This window comes from Zalophus californianus, chromosome 4, assembly GCF_009762305.2.
Source record: "Zalophus californianus isolate mZalCal1 chromosome 4, mZalCal1.pri.v2, whole genome shotgun sequence".
In the NCBI taxonomy this organism is placed as follows: Eukaryota; Metazoa; Chordata; class Mammalia; order Carnivora; family Otariidae; genus Zalophus; species Zalophus californianus.
This window is the reverse complement of record NC_045598.1, coordinates 9,784,333-9,804,164: the sequence shown is the minus strand read 5'-3', so window position 1 is coordinate 9,804,164 and position 19,832 is coordinate 9,784,333. Positions and strand designations below refer to the sequence as shown.

The window sequence follows — 19,832 nt, the reverse complement described above, 5'->3', positions numbered from 1 at the left end:
TAAAACCTAAGACTCAGTGGATTATATGCTTCCCAGAGTAAATACAAAAATAATAACAGGGATAACATGAACTACTTAATTCAATGTAAAAACCCAGCAATCTAGGCAGGTATAAAAATGTACATTTGTAAATTCATGTATCACTAATTAGACAAAAAGTTTATTTTCAGTTTTTTTCCTCCACATCCAACTAAATGAGCAGAAAAAAAACATTTAGGGTTCAATAAAAAAGCAGAAAGTGATGCACACCAAAGTATGCTGAACAGAGAAAAACCTGAAAGAAGCTGCTAGGAAGCTATGAATATATTTAAATATATCATTAGTTATACTTAGTAGCAGAGTAAAGATCTCCCCCTCCCCCAAACTACCACCCCTGCAAATAAATCACAACTTACCTGGAGAGGCTGGTGGCATTACTCATAAATAAAATGAACACTAAATAAAGAAACAAACTGAAATATGTAAACAGTTTGCAAACAATTAGGTACTAAGCCTAAAAACAACAAAAATCTTAATACTCAGTTACAGCAGTAGAAAAAGACGCTTGGGAATTTTCTATACCCTGACCATCTGATGCAGGATCAAAGCATTTAATGGCCTAAAAATAATAATGAAATAACATTCGATAAAAAGAAAACACGTACTTAGGAAAAGACCCCCCCCCCACAACTTTCTCTTGGATGAGTTAGCTGTATTCCCATTACACTGTGAAATATAAAGAATATGTAATGGGAAAAAAATCACAATCGACTTCTTGCCTACATTTCTAAACATTCTTTTTACATTCTTCCAAAATCATTTATGTTATGATTTCATTTACAGTTATGACTTCCACAACTCACTTGGCAATGTTCGGAGTAAAGGACGGACCCCTAAGTTCTGATGACTACAAAAATTTACGTTAAGACCTAAGGCAGGCAAAAAAACCAAACGAACAAAAAGGATTTATAGGACTAAGAAACTACCATGCCGTGCCTTGGCATATATTCAAACTGGGCTCTATGAAAGATTCACGAATTCACATTAAAATTCTTCATTAAAAAAAAAAAAACAAACCCAACGTGTCCGAATTGAATGCCAGCTGGAAATAGGATACATCCAACCCAACTATTTTCCTACCCAGAATTATCCCCTCCCCTTTTTAAGTGTGACTACGCTTTATCTTTTGTTCGAAAACATCGTAAAACAAAATAAAACTACGGGAGTTGAGTCAAAAGTGACCCAACAGCACACTCTTCAACTTCCATTTTGTTAATGGCCTAATTTCGAGAAGGTCCGCCGTGCTCAGACCTTCGCCCACCCCGAGTGTTGCAATCGTGCGCAGGGCGGCGCGGCCCGGCCCGGCGAGGACAGGAGAGGAGAGGAGAGTGGCGGGGCCTGTCCCGGCCCGGCCCGGCCCCGCGCCCAGAGGAGTGGCAGGGCTCGGCGCGGCGCGGCCCGGGGCAGAGCGGCGGCGTCCGGCCCTTCCCGCACGGTCCCGGCTGCATCCGAGGCCGCCGAATCTGCGGACCTGGAAATGTCACTCTCGGAACACATTTCACGACGCGTTCGCTGGCCAACAGCACAAAAAGCTAAGAATATACCGGGCGTGCAGGGCTCGGGAGAGACCGGCCGCCGCTCCCACCCACGAGTGCGGCTATTTCGGAGGTTCCGAGCGAAGTGACAAGTAGCCCTCGGCCGGCCCTCCCGGCGCTCAGTCCGCTCACTTTTGCGCGCCCGGCTTCTCGGCCCCAACTTAGCCAAGAGCCCGAGCGCGGCGTCCGGCCGTGATTCAGCAGCGACCCGGGGCGGGGGGGGGGGGGGGGGGGCCGGGGGCCGTGATCGCGGGCTGGGGCCGGGCCGGGAAAGGTCACCGAGAGCCGCGGGCGCCGCCCGGGCCCCAACTCGGCCGGGCGGCGGCGGCGGCGGCGGGGGGAAGCCGGGGCGGCGCGGGCGCCTACCTTTCCTGCTTTTCGGGGAGCTCCGCTTGCTCCGGGCGCTGGCTCGCTCTTCCTCAATCGCAGCTGCTATCTCGGGGTTGTCTTCCCCATTGTACCAGACCAGGAGCTCCTCACCCGGCGCGATTGGCTGCGGGGACAGAAGAGACAGGAGCCGGGCCAATCAGAGCGGCGGTTGTTGGCGGGGCGGGGCGGGGCGGGGGCGGGGCTCCCAGCTGGGGCAGCGAGCCAGGCCAGCCCGGCAGGAAGGGCTCCTTAACCCTTGGCTGCCGCGGGCCTCGGCGGCCGCGGGCACAAACCCTCTGCTGGAGGGAGGACCTCACTTCCCGGCCCGCCTCCTCTCCCGGGGGGCCGCGGGGGCGGACCTGCGGCTCTGCTGTCAACTCCAAACTGCCTTACCTTACCGAATCTTACTGTTCAAAGCCTCACGACTGCCCACGCAGAAGGAAAAATAAAACACGGAACCATTTTGCCCACGAAATCTAGGCTCATGAGAAATGTAAAGCGTAAGGGAAAGAACCCGACGGCTTGGAAAGAGAAGTGTTGAAAGCTAATTACCGACGTACGTTTCGGATGCCAAGAGCAAGTTCAGCATGATAAGAACTGTAAGTCACTGCACATTTATAAACGCACCGCTAATGATATCACGGAAATGCTAAAAGAAGAAGCGGGACGCAGGACGCAGGCGTCCCTGCACTATATTCTCTATGCACTGCCACCAACCTGCTCGGGGCAAAGGAGAATCCACTGCCTTGCCCTCTGTACCAGACAACTTTTAAATGCAGAAGGAAGTGCCTAAAAAAAACCACACAGGTACTACGCTCCTAAAACATTAACTCTGAAAAAGCCATGAGAGTAGCGAGGACACGGACCACCACCATGCTGATTACACCTAGGATCAGATCCTGAAGAAAAAGATAACCGAGTGGAAAGATCACATTACTAAATAGAATTTAAGGAAATGGCTTATTGGCTTCTCTCACAATGACTCATCTGTTCAAAAAGTTCCAAGGGTAACAACAAAAGTAAAAAGATTGCACCTAAAACCCACCGAATAAAATAAGAATCCATCAGTCCATTCTGATATAAATGTAATGAATGAACAAGTAAATAAATAAGAAGGAAAAGCTCTTCCTTAAAGTAGATCCCAACTAATCAATAAAAAACAAATAATGGAATTAGAAAACCACCACTTGGCAATCAAAGCAGTAATAACTGATTCATCAACAGATGCTAAAACTAGTAGGTCTAAGTTTCAGGTGTAATAGAGTATTAGCATGGTCTCAAAACATCTCCCCATAAAACATGAATTACAAAGGTAAAAACAGTATCCTCAGAATGAGATAAATCAACATCCTGTGCCTCCTGATACAATGCACAGGAAAGATTATCATCACCTCTGGAGATCTCTGCCCAAAATCCATGACCATAACTTAATCATGATGAAATATAAGAAAAGCCCAAACTGCGGGCCATTCTACAAAATAACTGACAGGTTTGCCCAAAACTGAAAGGCTATACAAGACAAAGACTGACATACTGTCCACACTAAGGAGACTGATAAGACATTACAACTGAATGCAACTGAGCTTTCTCTTCCTATAAGGACATGGTTGGAACAACTGACAAAATGTGAATAAGGTGTATAGATTAGCTAATGAAATACTGTGTCAGTGTTAGCTCCCGGATTTTGATCACTGCACTAGGATTATGGAAGAGGAGGCCCTTGGTTTTAGGTGCAGGTGAATTCCATCTAAGATGCCAGTTTAGAAACAGCATAGTTCCTCATTTTAACATACCTTCTCGTCTAAATAAAGCCCTTGAAAGTAGACTTTATTTCGTTTCATTCTCTTCAGAACTCAGTTTATGTAGTCCAAATTTTAAGATATTCTAAATTCTTTGAAAGAACAAGCTACTGTTTCCTTTGCTCCACCAAGGATGGCTAAAACCTGCCATTTCCTTATCTTTAAACCAATATACTGTTATCTGCCTTCTTGAATCAGTTACACCTAAACCAAAAAACTAAATCTAACATATAATCTATTAATCAACTGAAATAGCCATTACAGATGTCTTTTGGCACTCTGATGAGCTAAATCTGTTTCTGCTGCAGGAACAGGCTTTTTATTTAAGTAAACTATTTCTAGTTCCAAATGTATAGTTTACTTCTCTTTTTGTTATAAATCACATATTGATGGAATGGCAGTATCCTCTAATATTTGAAATGATTAGCGTTCACAGAAATAAGTGAAATCTTCAATAAAAACCATAAAAAAGAAACACGGAATGGAGGGAGGAAAAAAATGTATTCCCAATATGTCCCTAACCCAAACATTATAACCAGAACACTGGCTACAAGACACCCACTGGACATTTTCAAGATACCTACCAGACTCAGAGCTTAAAGTTTCCTTGTTCATTCCACTGCAGTCTTCTGCAGAGCACTGACTGCACTAGCAACTGTGTGAAGATTAGTATCAGCACAAACTCTTTATTTAGGAGGCTACTCCTTTGTTGTTGCAAAACACAATATAAAACACAACAGAATCTGTTCTTAAATCTAACATTTCTAAATAGCTAGTGAGCTGGTGAACAGCTAGGTTAAGAGTAACCTGATTTGTTAGCGATTGAACAACCTTCAAAACTGTTAGCAGCTGAGAGGATTATTATATTATTGAGCTTTTTACTTCCCCACTTCATAGTAAAACAGCGACACAACTAACAGATCTTTATGAAGAGGAAAATAATATATACTTTTTTTAATCAGTGCTTGTTTGCTTCAGTACTACATTGTTTTTTCTTCTGCACTGCTTAGCACATTTAAGATTTTGTAAGTCAAATTTCAGAAAAGAAAAACTATGTCCTTAAATATAGAACTATAAATGCACATCTTCAAAGCTGAAAGTCCAAACAACCTCTTTTTTATGTATTGTACTGGGATTTCAGCAAAACAAGAAGACTTTAAGATCCTTCAACTTTTGAGTTCTGACAGGCTTACAGAACCAAGCATACTCTCTTATCTAAGTATCAGTAAATATAAACTCGAAATTTTACCAGACCAATTAGGGAGAGACAAGGGTTCCAATAAATATTCCTGACACTAGGTCAAAATAAGAGAAATACTCCAGAATTACAAGAATACACAACACGTCAACACTCAGCCACTTACAATCTAGTTACCAGCATGATCTCTTCCAAGTCACGGGTCAGACAGCCTCAGCTCTCAAACGGGTGAACTAAAGACTGAAATTCATCTTTCTCCCTGTAGGCCACAAGGCCCCACCTGATCTGACCCCTGACCACCTCACCAGCCCCATCTACCATTCCTCTCCTTGCTCCAGACACACTGGTCTTTATTCTATTCCTTAAAAAAAAAAAAAAAAAAAAAAAAAAATCTAGCTTATTCCTACTTCAAGGCCTTTACTTCTACTGGGCCCCTCTTTCTAGACTGGTCTTCCCGCAGAGGTCTTTGTGTGACTAGCTCCTTCCCATGCTAGGGGGTTAGGAAGGAGGGGGTTTTTATGTCTTGTCTTCCCTGACCCGCCGGGGGATAGATATAAAATTGATATAATTTTGTACAATTTTTTAAAATTATAATTTTACTCATTGTTTATTTTCCATAAGCTGGAGTTCCATGAGACCAGAGACCTTATCTGTTCTGTTCACTACCACAGAAGAATACCTGGTACACAGTAGACTCTCAATAAATATTTATCAAATTAATGAAGAGATGAATGAATGGGTGGGAGGCCAACATCTAACTTTTGGAAATTTAAAATAGTTTTTAATCATACTACAAACAGGACCAGTGTTGAGATTTCCTAATTATCTGGGTGATAGTTGAGAAGGCTATACAGAGCCCAGAGGAACATCACGTGTAATTTATTTACAAAACCTACCCCGCAGAAAGCTTAATCTAGAAGATTATAGTGAGATAATCACTAGCAAGGAATCTGAAAGGTCTTGTGCATACGTGAGCAAACATCAAAGGTCAGAACTGGGGGACGTCTGCAAAGACAGAACTATGTTACTTCAGACAAAGACAGGGAAAAAGAATGGCAATGGTACAGCCGGTTAACACTTGGGAATACTCCGGTTAGGCTAGGAACTGCTCACACAACCTTAAAACTAGTGGCTTGTTTAACCTTCACAACAACTGTATTAATTGTACTATGACCTCCATTTTTACAGATGAGAAAACTAAGAGAGCTTAAGTAACTTCTCCTAGTCACACATCTAGAAGCCAGAATTTGCTCACAAGGCAATGTGCTCCAGAGTCCCCACTCCTCACCACAGGACTATAATACCTCACCAAAAATAACAGCTAGCATTTAGCATTTATTCGGCACTAGAGCTCTACCTCTAATAACCTATAAATCACCATGATAACCCTATGAGGTCAATACTATAGTTATCTGTATGTTACAAATAAGGGAACGAAGGCGAAGAAAGGTGACTTGCCTAAGGTTACACAGCTAGTAAAGTCCCAGTGACTCGCCTCGGGTCACAGAGCAAGCCCAGATTTAATCCAGCAGTCTGGCCTCAGAGTTCACTCTCCCAAACACTATTCTCTCTGGATTCTCAGTGTTTCAGATTTGCTACCAGAAATGAACACGCTTTAACGGGAAGTCAGACGAAGGAACTGCGAAGTGTCTGAGGATCACCCTGGGCTTGCTCTCCCCTGGGGCCTCATTTCCACTCCCTTGATCACCTCCCATTCATCCCCTCACTACTATTTCATCTCCACCAGGATTCTGCCTCACCAACTTAACCGGAGGTAACTCTCCCTTTAAATCAGTTTGAGAAACAATGAATGAATTCTTGAATCAAGTTCTGAATCCAATGTCAAACTGCAGTGTAACCACACTGCATAGAAATACCTACTAGGAGACCGTGCTATCACAATCCAGCAGCAAGAAAAATGAGCAGGAAGGTGGTAGACATTTTTCATGAGACAACAGCACAAAAAAACATTTCCTGTAGAGACCGGAAGCAAGGGCTTGGGTATATATGCAGTAAAGGGCAGTCCAACTGGCTGAAGATGACAGGAAAAATACGGTAAAGGAGAATTAAACGGCTGTGTTAACTAAACTCCCAGAAGTCCCAGCGCTACCACGCAGCTAAAATTCACCATGCTGCAAAGCTGACCACTGTCTTCCAACGCTTGCTCAAGAGGTTTCAGCTCCATGAAGATCATTTGTTTTCATCGACCGTCCCCCGATCTAGGACAATTTTAAATGGAAGTGAATAAACAGAAACTTGAATTGCAGCAACTTTAATAGACGTAACTATCCCAAAAAGCAACGGTCATCTGTCTTTAGAGCCTCAAGCCTCCCCTTTAGAGAACACTTCCACGCAGGGTCAGTGCAGATCCGCCTTCCCAGACAACAAGGAGGCAGGGCCAGCGCCAGAAATGCAGCAGCACCCAACGGTGCCCAATGCTAACTGCCCGGCATGTTCTCACTGACCTCTGACCTCACCACAAACTCTAGAAAATGATTTCCTCTTCTTTTCATCTCAACAATTCATGTCTCCAAATCAAAAAGTGGCAGAAAGAAGAAACCCATTCTGTTTAACTTCCAATCTGAAGAAAATCTAGGGAAAAGAAACGCAAATCCATGGCTACATGACACTGAAGACCAAGAACGTGTTTTCCATTAACACAGAAGCACCACAGCTATCCACGGTCTCCTACACTTGGATACATCTGCCAGTTGGACAGTGGCTGGTGCATTTGTATCTTATGAGGAGGGAAGTAGCTGCCACAGGCTTAACTCATCAGTATCTACAAAGATGCAGCATGTAATTACTTAACAGGATCTTCATGCTTTGGTGCACACAAAGCAGTGGCAACTGTATATTTAAAACAAAGACCTTGCTTGTGTTGATGAACCACTTTCAAATCTAATCCTTTCAAGGTCGCCAGGGTCATTACTGTCAGTTACAAAAATGCAGGCAGAGTAACTCACAGCTGACCAGCTCCAACACTCTTACCTTTAAAGTTTTATAGTAAATGGCCCTGTTGATTTCCAGCGGAAATAAATTCTGCTCTTCTCCTGAGCAAGCCCAATTCACATATCGCAGCCAGTTCCCCTTCTCTGGGTCGGTGGCATCAATGCACATCCATCCCAAATTTGGGTAATACACCTTGGGGGAGGAAGGGAGGAAACGCAGTAGTTAAAATAGGAGTGTCTTTAAAATGTTTCCATTTTCAACTTTCAAAACAATTCTTCATCGTATTGCAATATTGTGCAAAACATTTCACAGAAACAAAATAAGCAACAGAGAGAAGAAAACTAAAAGATGAAAACGGGGAGATCCAAAATGGTAATCCTCATTAAGTCATTTCTCTATCTGGGCTGGAGTCATTTTTTTCTCCTAAACTTTAACACCTACAGCAAATAAGTGTAATGATCTCTAAATGCTCTACAAATACTGTCTGCGCACGAAGACAAGTGATAACTCCATTCCCTAAATGTAACTTGAAAAGAAGAGTGAGCTTCCGGCAGCACCCCACTGCACCCAGGTCCCCTAAGCGTTCTGGGTTGTTCTGCAGGTCGAGTGTGGGGCGGTGGGGGCGGGGGGCCCCGTCCTGCCGGACTACACAGTTCCGCGGGTTCCTTCGCTTCAGTAAGTGAACATGTAGTGTGAACCTCAACATGGGCGATGGCACACGATGCTTTTGCAATCTCAGCTGACCCTCCAAACCTTCTCTACCTAATCATGTTAGGACTAAGGTACTATGGAACATACTCCAGGAAGTATCGGTGTCCTTCCAAAGAAAAGACTGGAAACCTGATCCCTCTTTAAGGACTCAGAGCAAACCTACTCTTCCACCGTCAGTCAATGTCCCCACCCACCCCTGCCATGCTTCCAGCACTTCTCATTTCTTCATTTTAAAGAAAATCTATTTAGCAACTATTTTTTTTTATCTTTGTATACACACACATACCTATATAGACACATATATAAATACATATACATATGTGTATTTATATATATATATATATTTTTTTGACTTCCTCCCAAACTAGACTGTAAAACACTTGATTAGGCACTGAAACAGAACGGCAGGATCAACTGGTGATAGACCTGTCAAAAATAAAGCAAAAGAACTAAGTCTCTTACGTTCTCTTTAGGAAGAAAGGAAAGAACCTCAATGCTTCCATTCTTCCCTCCACATACCCAGCCAGGACGCCCCCACTCATCTCTTCTTTTCTCTCCTATCTACGTTACACTTCTTTACCGCAGCCTTCCCTCTGGAACAAAGCTCTCACACTTCACCTCCCAGCCCTTCTGAGCATGCCTGTGTGTCCCAGCCTGTGTCTGTCAGGGGGCAGCAACCACCTTCCTGTGTACTAACCATTCTTCTTTCCTGCTGGGAGTCAGATGTCAGGCACAATGCTATATGCTTTCCGTATCATCTCATTTAACCCTATGTAGCAGGTTCATTATATCTTTTTTTTTAACATGTGGAAATTGAGGATCAAAAGTTCAACTGGACTTTCCCAAAGCCACCCACTTAATTAAACCCAATCTGCCTGACCTTGACCATACTTAACAGCACCTTCCTCGACCATCCTAGTTAAAACCGTAAATCCTTCTCTTCCCATCAACCGCCAGCCATATCGCCGATTTATTTTTCTTCATAGCGTTTATGCTCTTTTAAAGTATGAGATCAGCTCCTTATTTTATTTAGCGACTGCATCCTCACACCAGAGCATAAACTCCATGAAGAAAAGACACGTCAGCCTTTTCGCTGACTGGAGCACTCCCAGGACCTGACCAGAGCCTGGCACTGAGTAGGCTCTCAATGACTAACTGTGGAAAGGAGGAAAGGAGGAAAGGAGGAAAGGATGATGTTACACGAATGTGCCGCTGCCATCAGGTAACGAGCACGGACTATGTGACAGGCACCATACCATGTCCCGTAAGTTTCCCCTATGAGTTTATTCAGAAATTGGCTCTCTACTGACCATCTACCTGAACCACTCTAAAGAAAAGTTATCCGCGTCGCATTAGACCTCTTTTCAAACTATCATTCACCCTCCGCTCACACACACACATGCATGCACACACGCTTCCCTCCCTGCAAACAGAGAAAGGGAAGTCCCCAGACGGTAGAGACAGCATCACAATGCAAGATTTAAAGTGACACTTCACACACCAAATAATAGAAGGGGCTTTACTTTATAACGTTTAAGAGACCTCCGCCACATTTGCCAGCATGACGGGATAAGGGAAAGGGAGTAGTTGTACTTGAACACTGGCAGTCCGTTTTAGTTACTTTTTACTAACTTAGGGATCAAAAGTGTTGTTTCGATTTATCACAGTGGATGGCAGAGTCCTACTCACTCCCCATCAACACACTGACACCAATCCAGAAATCAATGGGACGAACAAAGATGGTGCTGGAAAACCCCACACAGTCAAAGAAGGCAGGTGGGGAGAGACACCAAGTCTGCCCACCAACCTGAGGATAACAGTACCAGCTGTGCCCGAATTTCCTGGCTCCCAGGTCAACACAGAGACCTCTGTGGCCCACTTGAGTGAATTCCTTATTTATGTATGGTTCATTTTGTTTCAAAATGGATAAAAGCATCTGCTAAGTCATACTTAAATACTTACTTCATAGAAAAAGATGAACACCTCAGTTTTTTTAAATGTGCAAAAATAATTCACAAAGGAATACACATGGCCAAAACCTCATAAAAAATACTTTTAATTAGTTTAAGTTAGTTAAACTAATTTAACTAAACTAGAAATTTAATAATCAAAAAATAACTTCAAATTAAATAATTTTTACCTATCAAACTAGTAAAAAGAAATTTTTAAGAGAAAAAAAATTAGAAGGCAAACAGCCCCCCCAAACAGGGATTAGAGACTAAATTGGTATCATTTTTTGGATGGAATTTAGCAGTCCATGACAAAAAAAAAGCTTTAAAGTGTACACACACTTTAGCCAGCATATACACATACAAGAATTTATTCTCATGACATAATTGGCAATTATACCAAGATGTATGTACAAGAACATTCCCAACAGTGTGGTTTATTACAGACTGTTTCCCATTAATTGCTAAGTGGAAAACACAATGGATCAGCTCAGGATGATAATCCATGCACACAGAAGAATACTAAGCAGGCATTAAAAAGTACTTTTGTGTAAATCATTAGTTGGTTTATGTGGAATCTTTTATTTTGTTACATATTTCTGTATCCCATAAGAATTTTTCCAATGAGGGGGCCTGGGTGGGTCAGTCACTTAAGCATCTGCCTTCGGCTCAGGTCATGATCTCGGGGTCCTGGGATCGAGCCCCACGTCAGGCTCCCAGCTCAGGGGGGAGTCTGCTTTTCCCTCTCCCTCTGCCTCTCCCCCTGCTTATGCTCTGTCTCTTTCTCTCAAACAAATAAATAAATCTTAAAAAAAAAAAAAAATTAAACATAGGAATACATGAAGAGAAAAATAACCTGACACTAAATACATGAAAACGTTAGTAACGGTTTTCTCTGAAAAGTGGGATTACCCATCATTTTCTTTTCTTTCTTCTGCTTATCTGAATTTTCTGCCTTTCCTCCACTGACTTAGTATAATCTCTAAGTAAAAAAGGATGTGGGTGGGGAGAGCAAGTTAGTTTCCAGCATGAAAGCCCAAGTGTGACTAAAGGAAGCCGAGGCCTGCTGACGCTCCTTCTCCTGCCATCACCATCACACACACATTTTTTTTTAAACATATGTAGCTTTCTCATTTTTATTGAGAGTCTAACCTTATAATTAGGAACGGGGATGAAAACGTGTTTTTATACAATTTCTACCTTAGTTGGTCAAATCTTGGTTTCCAATCGGAATTCACTTCAGTGACAGACACGCAGAACCCAAATGTTAAGATGTGACAGCACTCTGCTTAATGTTAACTACCACTTCTAGACGGCAAAAGTGATGCAACACCATTAGGCTAGGGTAGTGGAGAACCAACTAGAATTCCTTCCTTTCACACAAAGATAATGCAAAGGCAGGTAAAACTCCCACTCTAGCTCAGACTCAACAAATGATATGCAACAAATCTATTTCTAAATCTTCATAATGACCAAAAAATATTTTCATATGCTCAATAATTTTTCCTGACCCAATCTATAAAACAGTCCCTTTTAACAAAGCAAGGGCACCTGATTATGTATATGCAAACAACTTTTACAAATTAACTTTCAAATGGAAATTCCCTACTTGGAGAAAAAGAACTCAAGGAGGAATACCTCCACCCCAAGCACTGGGCTAGACACTTAATGTGTTATTTTATTTAACCTTTACAAGAACTCTATGAACTATTACTAAACCCCCTTTTTAAAACAGGACACTATGGAAGGTTGGTAATTTTACTAGAACACTAAGGACACTAAAAGTCTGAGCCAAGATTCAAACCTGGTCCCCTCATTTATGCCTCCATTTCAATTTTCCTCTTTCCAAAACCCTCCTCCCATCCTTCACTTTCCCTCCATTATCCAGGCCAGATCTCCTTTCTGCCCTTACCACTGAACACAGACTGGATATTAACTCTTTGTCAAACGAAACATAATCTTCATACCACTCAACTTCCATTCAGTTTAATCAGTCATTTTGAAATAGCCATAAAATCAAAATTTAGTACATACTCCAATTTAAAAATGCATCAAAATTAAAGCTTCCTGGCGCATAAAGGATGTTTTGCAAAGAACAAACCAAACTGTGAAACATAACTTACCTCATGGGTTGGGATGAGAGTTTTCACTTAGATCCTTCCTTATCATTTACTTGTTCTAGTCTACACGTGTTAATTCAAACTTATAAACTGAAAAAAATTCTCATTCAGTTAATGCAAATGTACATCATTCAAATCCTCAACTGCTTGCCTATGAAGCCCTTACCCACTCTCAACTTACAGCAACCAACTTCTGAAAGTTGATTTCTGAAAAATCACTCCCAGGAATTGAAAGGACACTGAAGATGCCTCCTCATACTGAATCAACTCTCATGCAGAGATACAACTTTTATGCATCCAAACAGCCCCCCCAAAATTAAGAGTCTACAGTGATAAAGCCATTCTGTTGGCTGTTCTCTGGACTTGCCCTTCAAAGAGCTCTAACACATCATTAATGGCGGGACAGAACCCCTCCTGGAGGTTCACGCTCCCAAGGCTCCTTTCCATCTTTACTTCTCTGGGGATCTAGCTTGTTGGAATTTCCAATATGTTGCTCTGTACACCATTTCCCACTTTTCCCTGCCTGTTCCTAGAAGACAGACAATATCTATTACCATTTGTGGAGAGACTGACAAAAAGAGTAAAGGGGAGAGGAGGCTCACATCTCTACAAGCCCAACTGGCAGAGCATTTACCTCCAATGTGTCTCCATAAGTAAACAATAACTCAGCTTGCAGAAGTCAATTTCAGGATTTCCGCCCCCCCCACAGTTATTCTAGGCTTTTGGTTCAAAATACAGTCCATGCTCTCTAACGTTAGGAGAGAAATAAATTCTTTTTTTTTTTTTTTTTTAAGGACTTTCATTTATTTTTTGACAGAGAGAGAGACAGCGAGAGAGGGAACACAAGCAGGGGCAGTGGGAGAGGGAGAAGCAGGCCTCCCGCGGAGCAGGGAGCCCGACACAGGACTCGATCCCAGGACCCCGGGATCATGACCTGAGCTGAAGGCAGACGCTCAACGACTGAGCCACCCAGCTGCCCCAGAAAAGAAAGAAATTCTAAGCAAAAATGAAGACTGATAATCTTTTTAAAAGTACTCAACTACAAATATATATTATAAATGTTTTTAGTCCTCTGTAAGATCATTCAAGTGTTTTTATGTTCAAGTTCAACTAATATTTACTGAGCCAAATTCATCTATATCAAGTAATTTCATAAACATCATCTCATTTGAGGCCAAACAAACCTACAAGGAGCTTGCTGTCATTATCGAAAAGTGAAGAAGAAAAGCACAGCCTCGCTTGGTGTGTGAGCATTTCAGTGAAAATATTTAATGAAAGTTACATCTTCATAAGTTATTAACATTGCTACCTGGAAAATACCACACCTTCTTCTTGGTATGTTCACATTCCAGTTGTTCTTGAGCTACAGGATTAGATACTTGGAGGGCTTGTTAAGGGCCGCAAAATTGCCACCCCACAGAAATAACTTTCTGGAGGCTACATACAAAAATGGATCTTTGGTACCAACCACTTCACTTCTCAGATTGCTTTAGAAAACCAAAGGCTTCTTTTCTGAACTATTTAAATAAATACATCACTGTATCTGAAATATTGTGAATATTCTACAATAAGACAAATAAATATGGTGGCACATTTTACTATAAGCAAACTTGTAGGCAATCCTAAAATACAAATTTAAAAACCAAACAGGTGGGCTTCCCAAGCCTGCAAAGTCCAGGACCACAGCCATCGTTACCAAAGCACAGCACTAACTAACCCTCGACCCTCTCTTTTGGAATTACTTTCAGTTTCATACCTACAACTACACAGATGTATCTGGAAAATCTCCCAACAACAGATGCTCAATAAACGTTCACAGGTTTGAGGTTGGGGCCCCAATCAACATTCAATGGGTCAACCAAATAACTTATTCTACTCTTAAATTAGAAATTTTAACACTCGGGGGCACCTGGGTGGCTCAGGCATTAAGTGTCTGCCTTCGGCTCAGGTCATGATCCTGGAGTCCGGGGATCGAGCCCCGCATGGGGCTCCCTGCTCAGCAGGAAGCCTGCTTCTCCCTCTTCCTCTCCCCCTGCTTGTGTTCCCTCTCTCGCTGTGTCTCTCTCTGTCAAATAAATAAGTAAAATTAAATAAATAAATAAATCCTTCTTTAAAAAAAAATTTTAACACTGGGCTATAGATGTTTAAGGACTCCATATAACCCTATATATCATTTACCATATATCATATACTATACATATATCGCGCACCTGTATATTTTCTGGGCAGATTTTCAAAAGGGCCCACAACATAAAAAAGAATAAGAACCTCTGGGTCTGCTAGCAGGAAAGGAATGGAGTAGGTAATCAAGAAGCTTGGACTCTAGGCCAGACTCCAGGCCTGACAGCTTTAAGCCATCAAGCAAGCCACTTTACACTCAGATTTCTCACCTGTGCAAAGATTTAGGGCATTTCCAGTATTCTTCTATTCCACAAACAAAAATCTCCATGGGGTATATCACCGGTCATCTATACAACAGCACACGTTATATGCCAAATTCAGTGCTCCAGAACGTAGGACAGTGGTAAAAGCACACGGTAAAAGCTTCAGAAACAGGGGTTAAATAAGGGAATAAATACACCTCCAAAGAGGTTTTTTCTTTTCTTTTTTTTTTTTTCACCAGACTGAGCTGCCAATCTGACCACAAGTTAACTTATTTGGGAAGGTCACCTCATTCTCTATATTTCAACACCCTCATCTGTCCTGAAGCTCCTCAGAAAAGAATACGATTGGCTGAGAAGTTTCTATGACCAACTCTACAGCTACTCCACTTTAAGTACCAGGTTCAAAATCTTCCCATATGCTATTAACCACATAGCTTCACAGTAAGCCTAAGACACCAGCAGCGCCCTGCTCCCTCCCACTGCTTCTCCCTTCTACATACTGAGACCAGGGCTCAACAAACTTTTTCTGTAAAGAACCAGCAATAAGTATTTTCAGCTTCGCAGGCTATACGGCCCCGTCAGAACTACTCAACTTTGCCACCACGGGGCCACAGCAACCATCGATAATGTGCAAACAAATGAGTGCAGCTATGTTCTAATACAACTTGATTCATGAGCTAACATCTGAATTTCGTATTATTTTCATGTGTCTTGAAACATTTGATTTTTTTTGTTTAAACCACTTAAAAATGTAAAAACCTAGCTGCAGGGCTGTAAAGAACAGGTGGCAGGTTGCGTTTCCATGTGACTCAGGTCTTTCCCTCTGGTACTACTTTGGTGCAGGTGAGAAGCTGGAAAGAAGAGCTGAATAGTACTTTCTGGAAAAAGGTTCTACAGATCAGCTGACTGACTTGACTTCTCTACTCTCTTCTGTCTTGCCTCCATTTTTAACTTAGAAATAATCTGAAATTAGACCCGTTGAGCTAGCAAAGACTAGAGAATGCACTTGCTAACATCTAATGCTAACAGTGCAGACGGATAAAAAGTTATTCACCTCTTTAAATAATTAAAGTCCTCTCATTATAGAGAAATAACCAATTTTAGTTGAAACACAATTCTACGTCTTCCCGCCATTCCTGACTCAAAAGTTGTTGCCTAAATGAATGCCATGCAAATAGAAGCAGTGAACTATTGGTTTTCATTTATAAGAAAGGCCTGGAGGCGGGGGCGGGGGGGGGGGGCGCGCACTATGAAGAAGATTAACAATACTCGCTTTAAAAAGCTAGGAAAAAATATGTACTTTTGGTGGTTATGTAAATTAGTGCAATCCTTCTGGAGGTCTGTTAGCAAAATTCACCAGAGATTAAAATGTACATAACTTTGGACTTAATAATTATACTTCCAGGATTTATCTTAAGAAGATAATCAGACAAGTGAGCACACATACATACAACAGTGAGTTTCATATTCGGAAGAACTGTTAATATCATTAAAAGATTAAAACTATTTAAATGTTCAACTGGTTAAACAGTGGAAGGAATGCAATGGAATTCTAGGGGGCCATAAGAAATAATTATGTAGATGAAACGATCTGACACGGATATGTCTACAGCACATTGAAAGAGAAAAGCACGTTACAAAACTGCATGTGCTGTTTGATCTCAATTGCATGAAGTGTCTATATATGGTGTTTGTATATGCACCAGCGTATGTAAGAGACAGAAGAAAAACAGAGACACAGAAGCAGAGACTTAGAAGAATGTTGACCAAAATATTCACAGATGATTTTTACTTTCTTGTTTATAGTTTTCGGTATTGTTTACATTACTTTACAGTGAGCATGTATTACATTTATAATTTAAAAAAGACTTATTAGAATGTACACCAAGAATGAACCCTAATGAAAACTATGAACTTTAAGTGATAATGATGCGTAAGTGCAGGTCCATCGAATGTCTAACAAGTACACCACTCTGCTGCGATAGTGGAGGGAGGTGGCGGTGTGCGGAATTCTCTGTACCTTCTGCTCAATTTTGCTGTGAACCTGCTCTAAAAAAAACCATAAAACTGCTCTAAAAAATACAGTCTATTAAAAAAAATTATCAGAACAATTCACAAGCAAACAACTCAGAAGTTCATCTCATGGGAAGCGATCTGAGACCCATGGAAGTGAATCTGAAAGGCTTTTGTCAGAAGCGGTTAGAATACTGCAGATTGCTCAGCATGAGGGGGTGGGGGGTACTCACAGCAAGTATTACACACGGAGTCCAGCAGTTAAGCTGGCTAGCAAGCAATTCCTCTCCAGAAATTGCTCAAAGAATGCTCTCCTCTTAGTAGAACCTGACTGTTTCGTGCATTCACCCTGAGGATATTTGACTGTTTCTCTCCTGTTGTTTCTGATTTAATGGAATGTTTTCAGTGAAAGCTTAGAGGACTTAAGACTGCGTTAGATAATCAAGGGCTCAAGAAAAGCAATTTAACACTTTGTCTTAGATTAGCTTTAAAATGGAGTTCTAGCTGGGGCAAGAGACCAGGCTGCTAAAAGATAAGCCAGTCTTAAGGGGCTTTAATGGAAGAACAAATGCCAAGATGAGATTTTAATGATAAGCAGTTTGTTACGTTAATAAGAGGCATTCTGAGGCAAGTCTGAGGCTAACACCAAGGTTGGAATAAATTAATGGGGATATTCTAAATTTTATTTGGTGTTTCTTTTTCTTTAGAATATATACATTCTAACTGATGCTTCCTATCCTTTGCCTCATGCATACTTCCATATACATGTCAGATATATCTACTTTTAACAGAGCAGAAGGCTTACAGGTTTCTGTATGGAATACATACCTTGTAGTCTGAACTATCTGAATGATATCCAGTTGTTTTTTTTAATCGCAAGAAGGAAAAGCCAGCCTTGACAAGAACTAAATCTTTAAATCTAACAAGACCTGGCAATGTCATAAGATTCACCAACTGTAGTGGTATACAAGTCGAGTACCTTAAGTTAACAACACAGTATTAATGCGTTTATGAGTAGAAGTCAAATCCCTAATAGGTCATGACTCCAAATTACAACATTCGTCAAGCTGAGTATAAACCTATATACTACATATGAATTTCAATACAAATGAAGCTTAATCTACAACAGACGCTATTAATAATTTACGTACTATGCCCAAAAATCTCCAATTGCTATGTTGGGTAAAATAGGTACAATAAACTTAGGTGTAATATTAATATTCATGACATTTGTTCAAGCTTAGCATTATACACACAGAACTAGACAATGCATTTCCTAGTTTCCAGACATTATCCTCACTAAGATTAGTGCTAACCTGGTGGAACATATTTGTTAGTTTCCCTTGGGAAATTTCTAAAATTAAAAGTACCATTTATTTGGGGGCATAATTTTGTGGTCAAGACATTTTTAATCATTCAAGCGTTATCTTGAGTAATTAGTATCATTTTTTGGCTGGGCAGTTCTACAAATACAGCACTCTTTTACTTCAGAAGTAGTGAAAAAGCATACTGTGATTATTTTCATGCTAAATCCTCATTTCCGAAAGCCCCTTGGGTTAACTGTCATCAGATTTATTGTAAGGGATTCACAACAAGCTCAAAATTACTGGAAGAAACTGTAGGAATCTTCAAGTTAAGAAACACTGCTGGTCACACTGAGAACAGCAGCAACATACCTCAGATGTACAAGTGTCACAGAACTTCTTGATGGAAAGTATCCAGACATTTCCTAGGCAGATTTTATTTTTAGGCCTGTGTATGTTTACATGTGAAACAGATGTGAGTCAATTTAAGACCATCTGATAGAAATGCTTTTCTAACCACTGAAAACCTTCACTTGTCTTGAAAAGGAGTCACACCAACTGAGATCCTATCAGAACGTAAGGAGCTTCCCCAGAGCACGTGATCTGAACTAAATGCTGAATTGGCATGCAGTGCTCCAGGAAACAGTAACAACCTGCTTTATCTTCATGGCCATCTTAATGAGGTATTTTTTATTAACCCCATTTTTAAATTGAGGGTTTTGGGGCCCAGAGGTTAAGTACCCAGAGAGTCACCAAGCTAAAGGAAGGATCTGAAGCCAGGCAATCCAATGAAACACGTTTAAATGCCTCACTGTCAGGCAGGAGACATGGGTTCTGGTTCTGCACCAACACCACTCTCAACGGGGAGGAGCACTGCACCTCTGCCCTCGACAGCTTCACCTCTGTAAGGAATATGCTAATGCTCTGCGCAGTCTTCCAGCATCCTTGTGAGGACATGAAATAAACAAAATTAAAGCCTTCTGAGGAGCCCAAAGCACTATATAAATGTGCCATGTGCTAAATATATCTGAATATTCCAGCAACACAGTTTATTTTCTAAAACACAGAGAAGACCCTAACAGTGTTTTATTTGTGGCCACCACGGAGTGTCTTTTACAGTATCTGTTTGGAAGCCTGTAAAGTGACAGACCAAAGTCTCGGCTGTCATGCAAAATACCCTGAACAAGGTAATATAAAAAGGGGATTTGACATTTATTGTTGAGGACAGCCAAGCAGCTTCAAAAGACAAATGTAAACAGCAGCTGTGTCCAAAGAAACACATTTTCTCTTTAATAAAAATACTCTTGAGGGGCGCCTGGGTGGTTCAGTCGGTTGAGCACCCAACTCTTGGTTTCGGCTCAGGTCATGATCTCGGAGTTGTGGGATCAAGCCCCAGGTCAGCTCCTGGCTCAGCAGGGAGTCTGCTTCCCTTCTCCCTCTCCCTCTGCCCTTCTTCCCC

At 41.5% G+C, this 19,832-nt stretch overlaps 1 protein-coding gene across 1 annotated transcript in view; it reads right to left on the bottom strand.

Moving 5' to 3' along the window:
• Positions 1-19,832, bottom strand: part of PRDM2 (PR/SET domain 2) — a 117,775-nt gene that overhangs the window by 65,125 nt on the left and 32,818 nt on the right. The window contains 2 exon segments of the mRNA XM_027578548.2: positions 1,941-2,067; positions 7,932-8,084. Coding sequence (XP_027434349.2) covers positions 1,941-2,067; positions 7,932-8,084 — 280 coding nt within the window.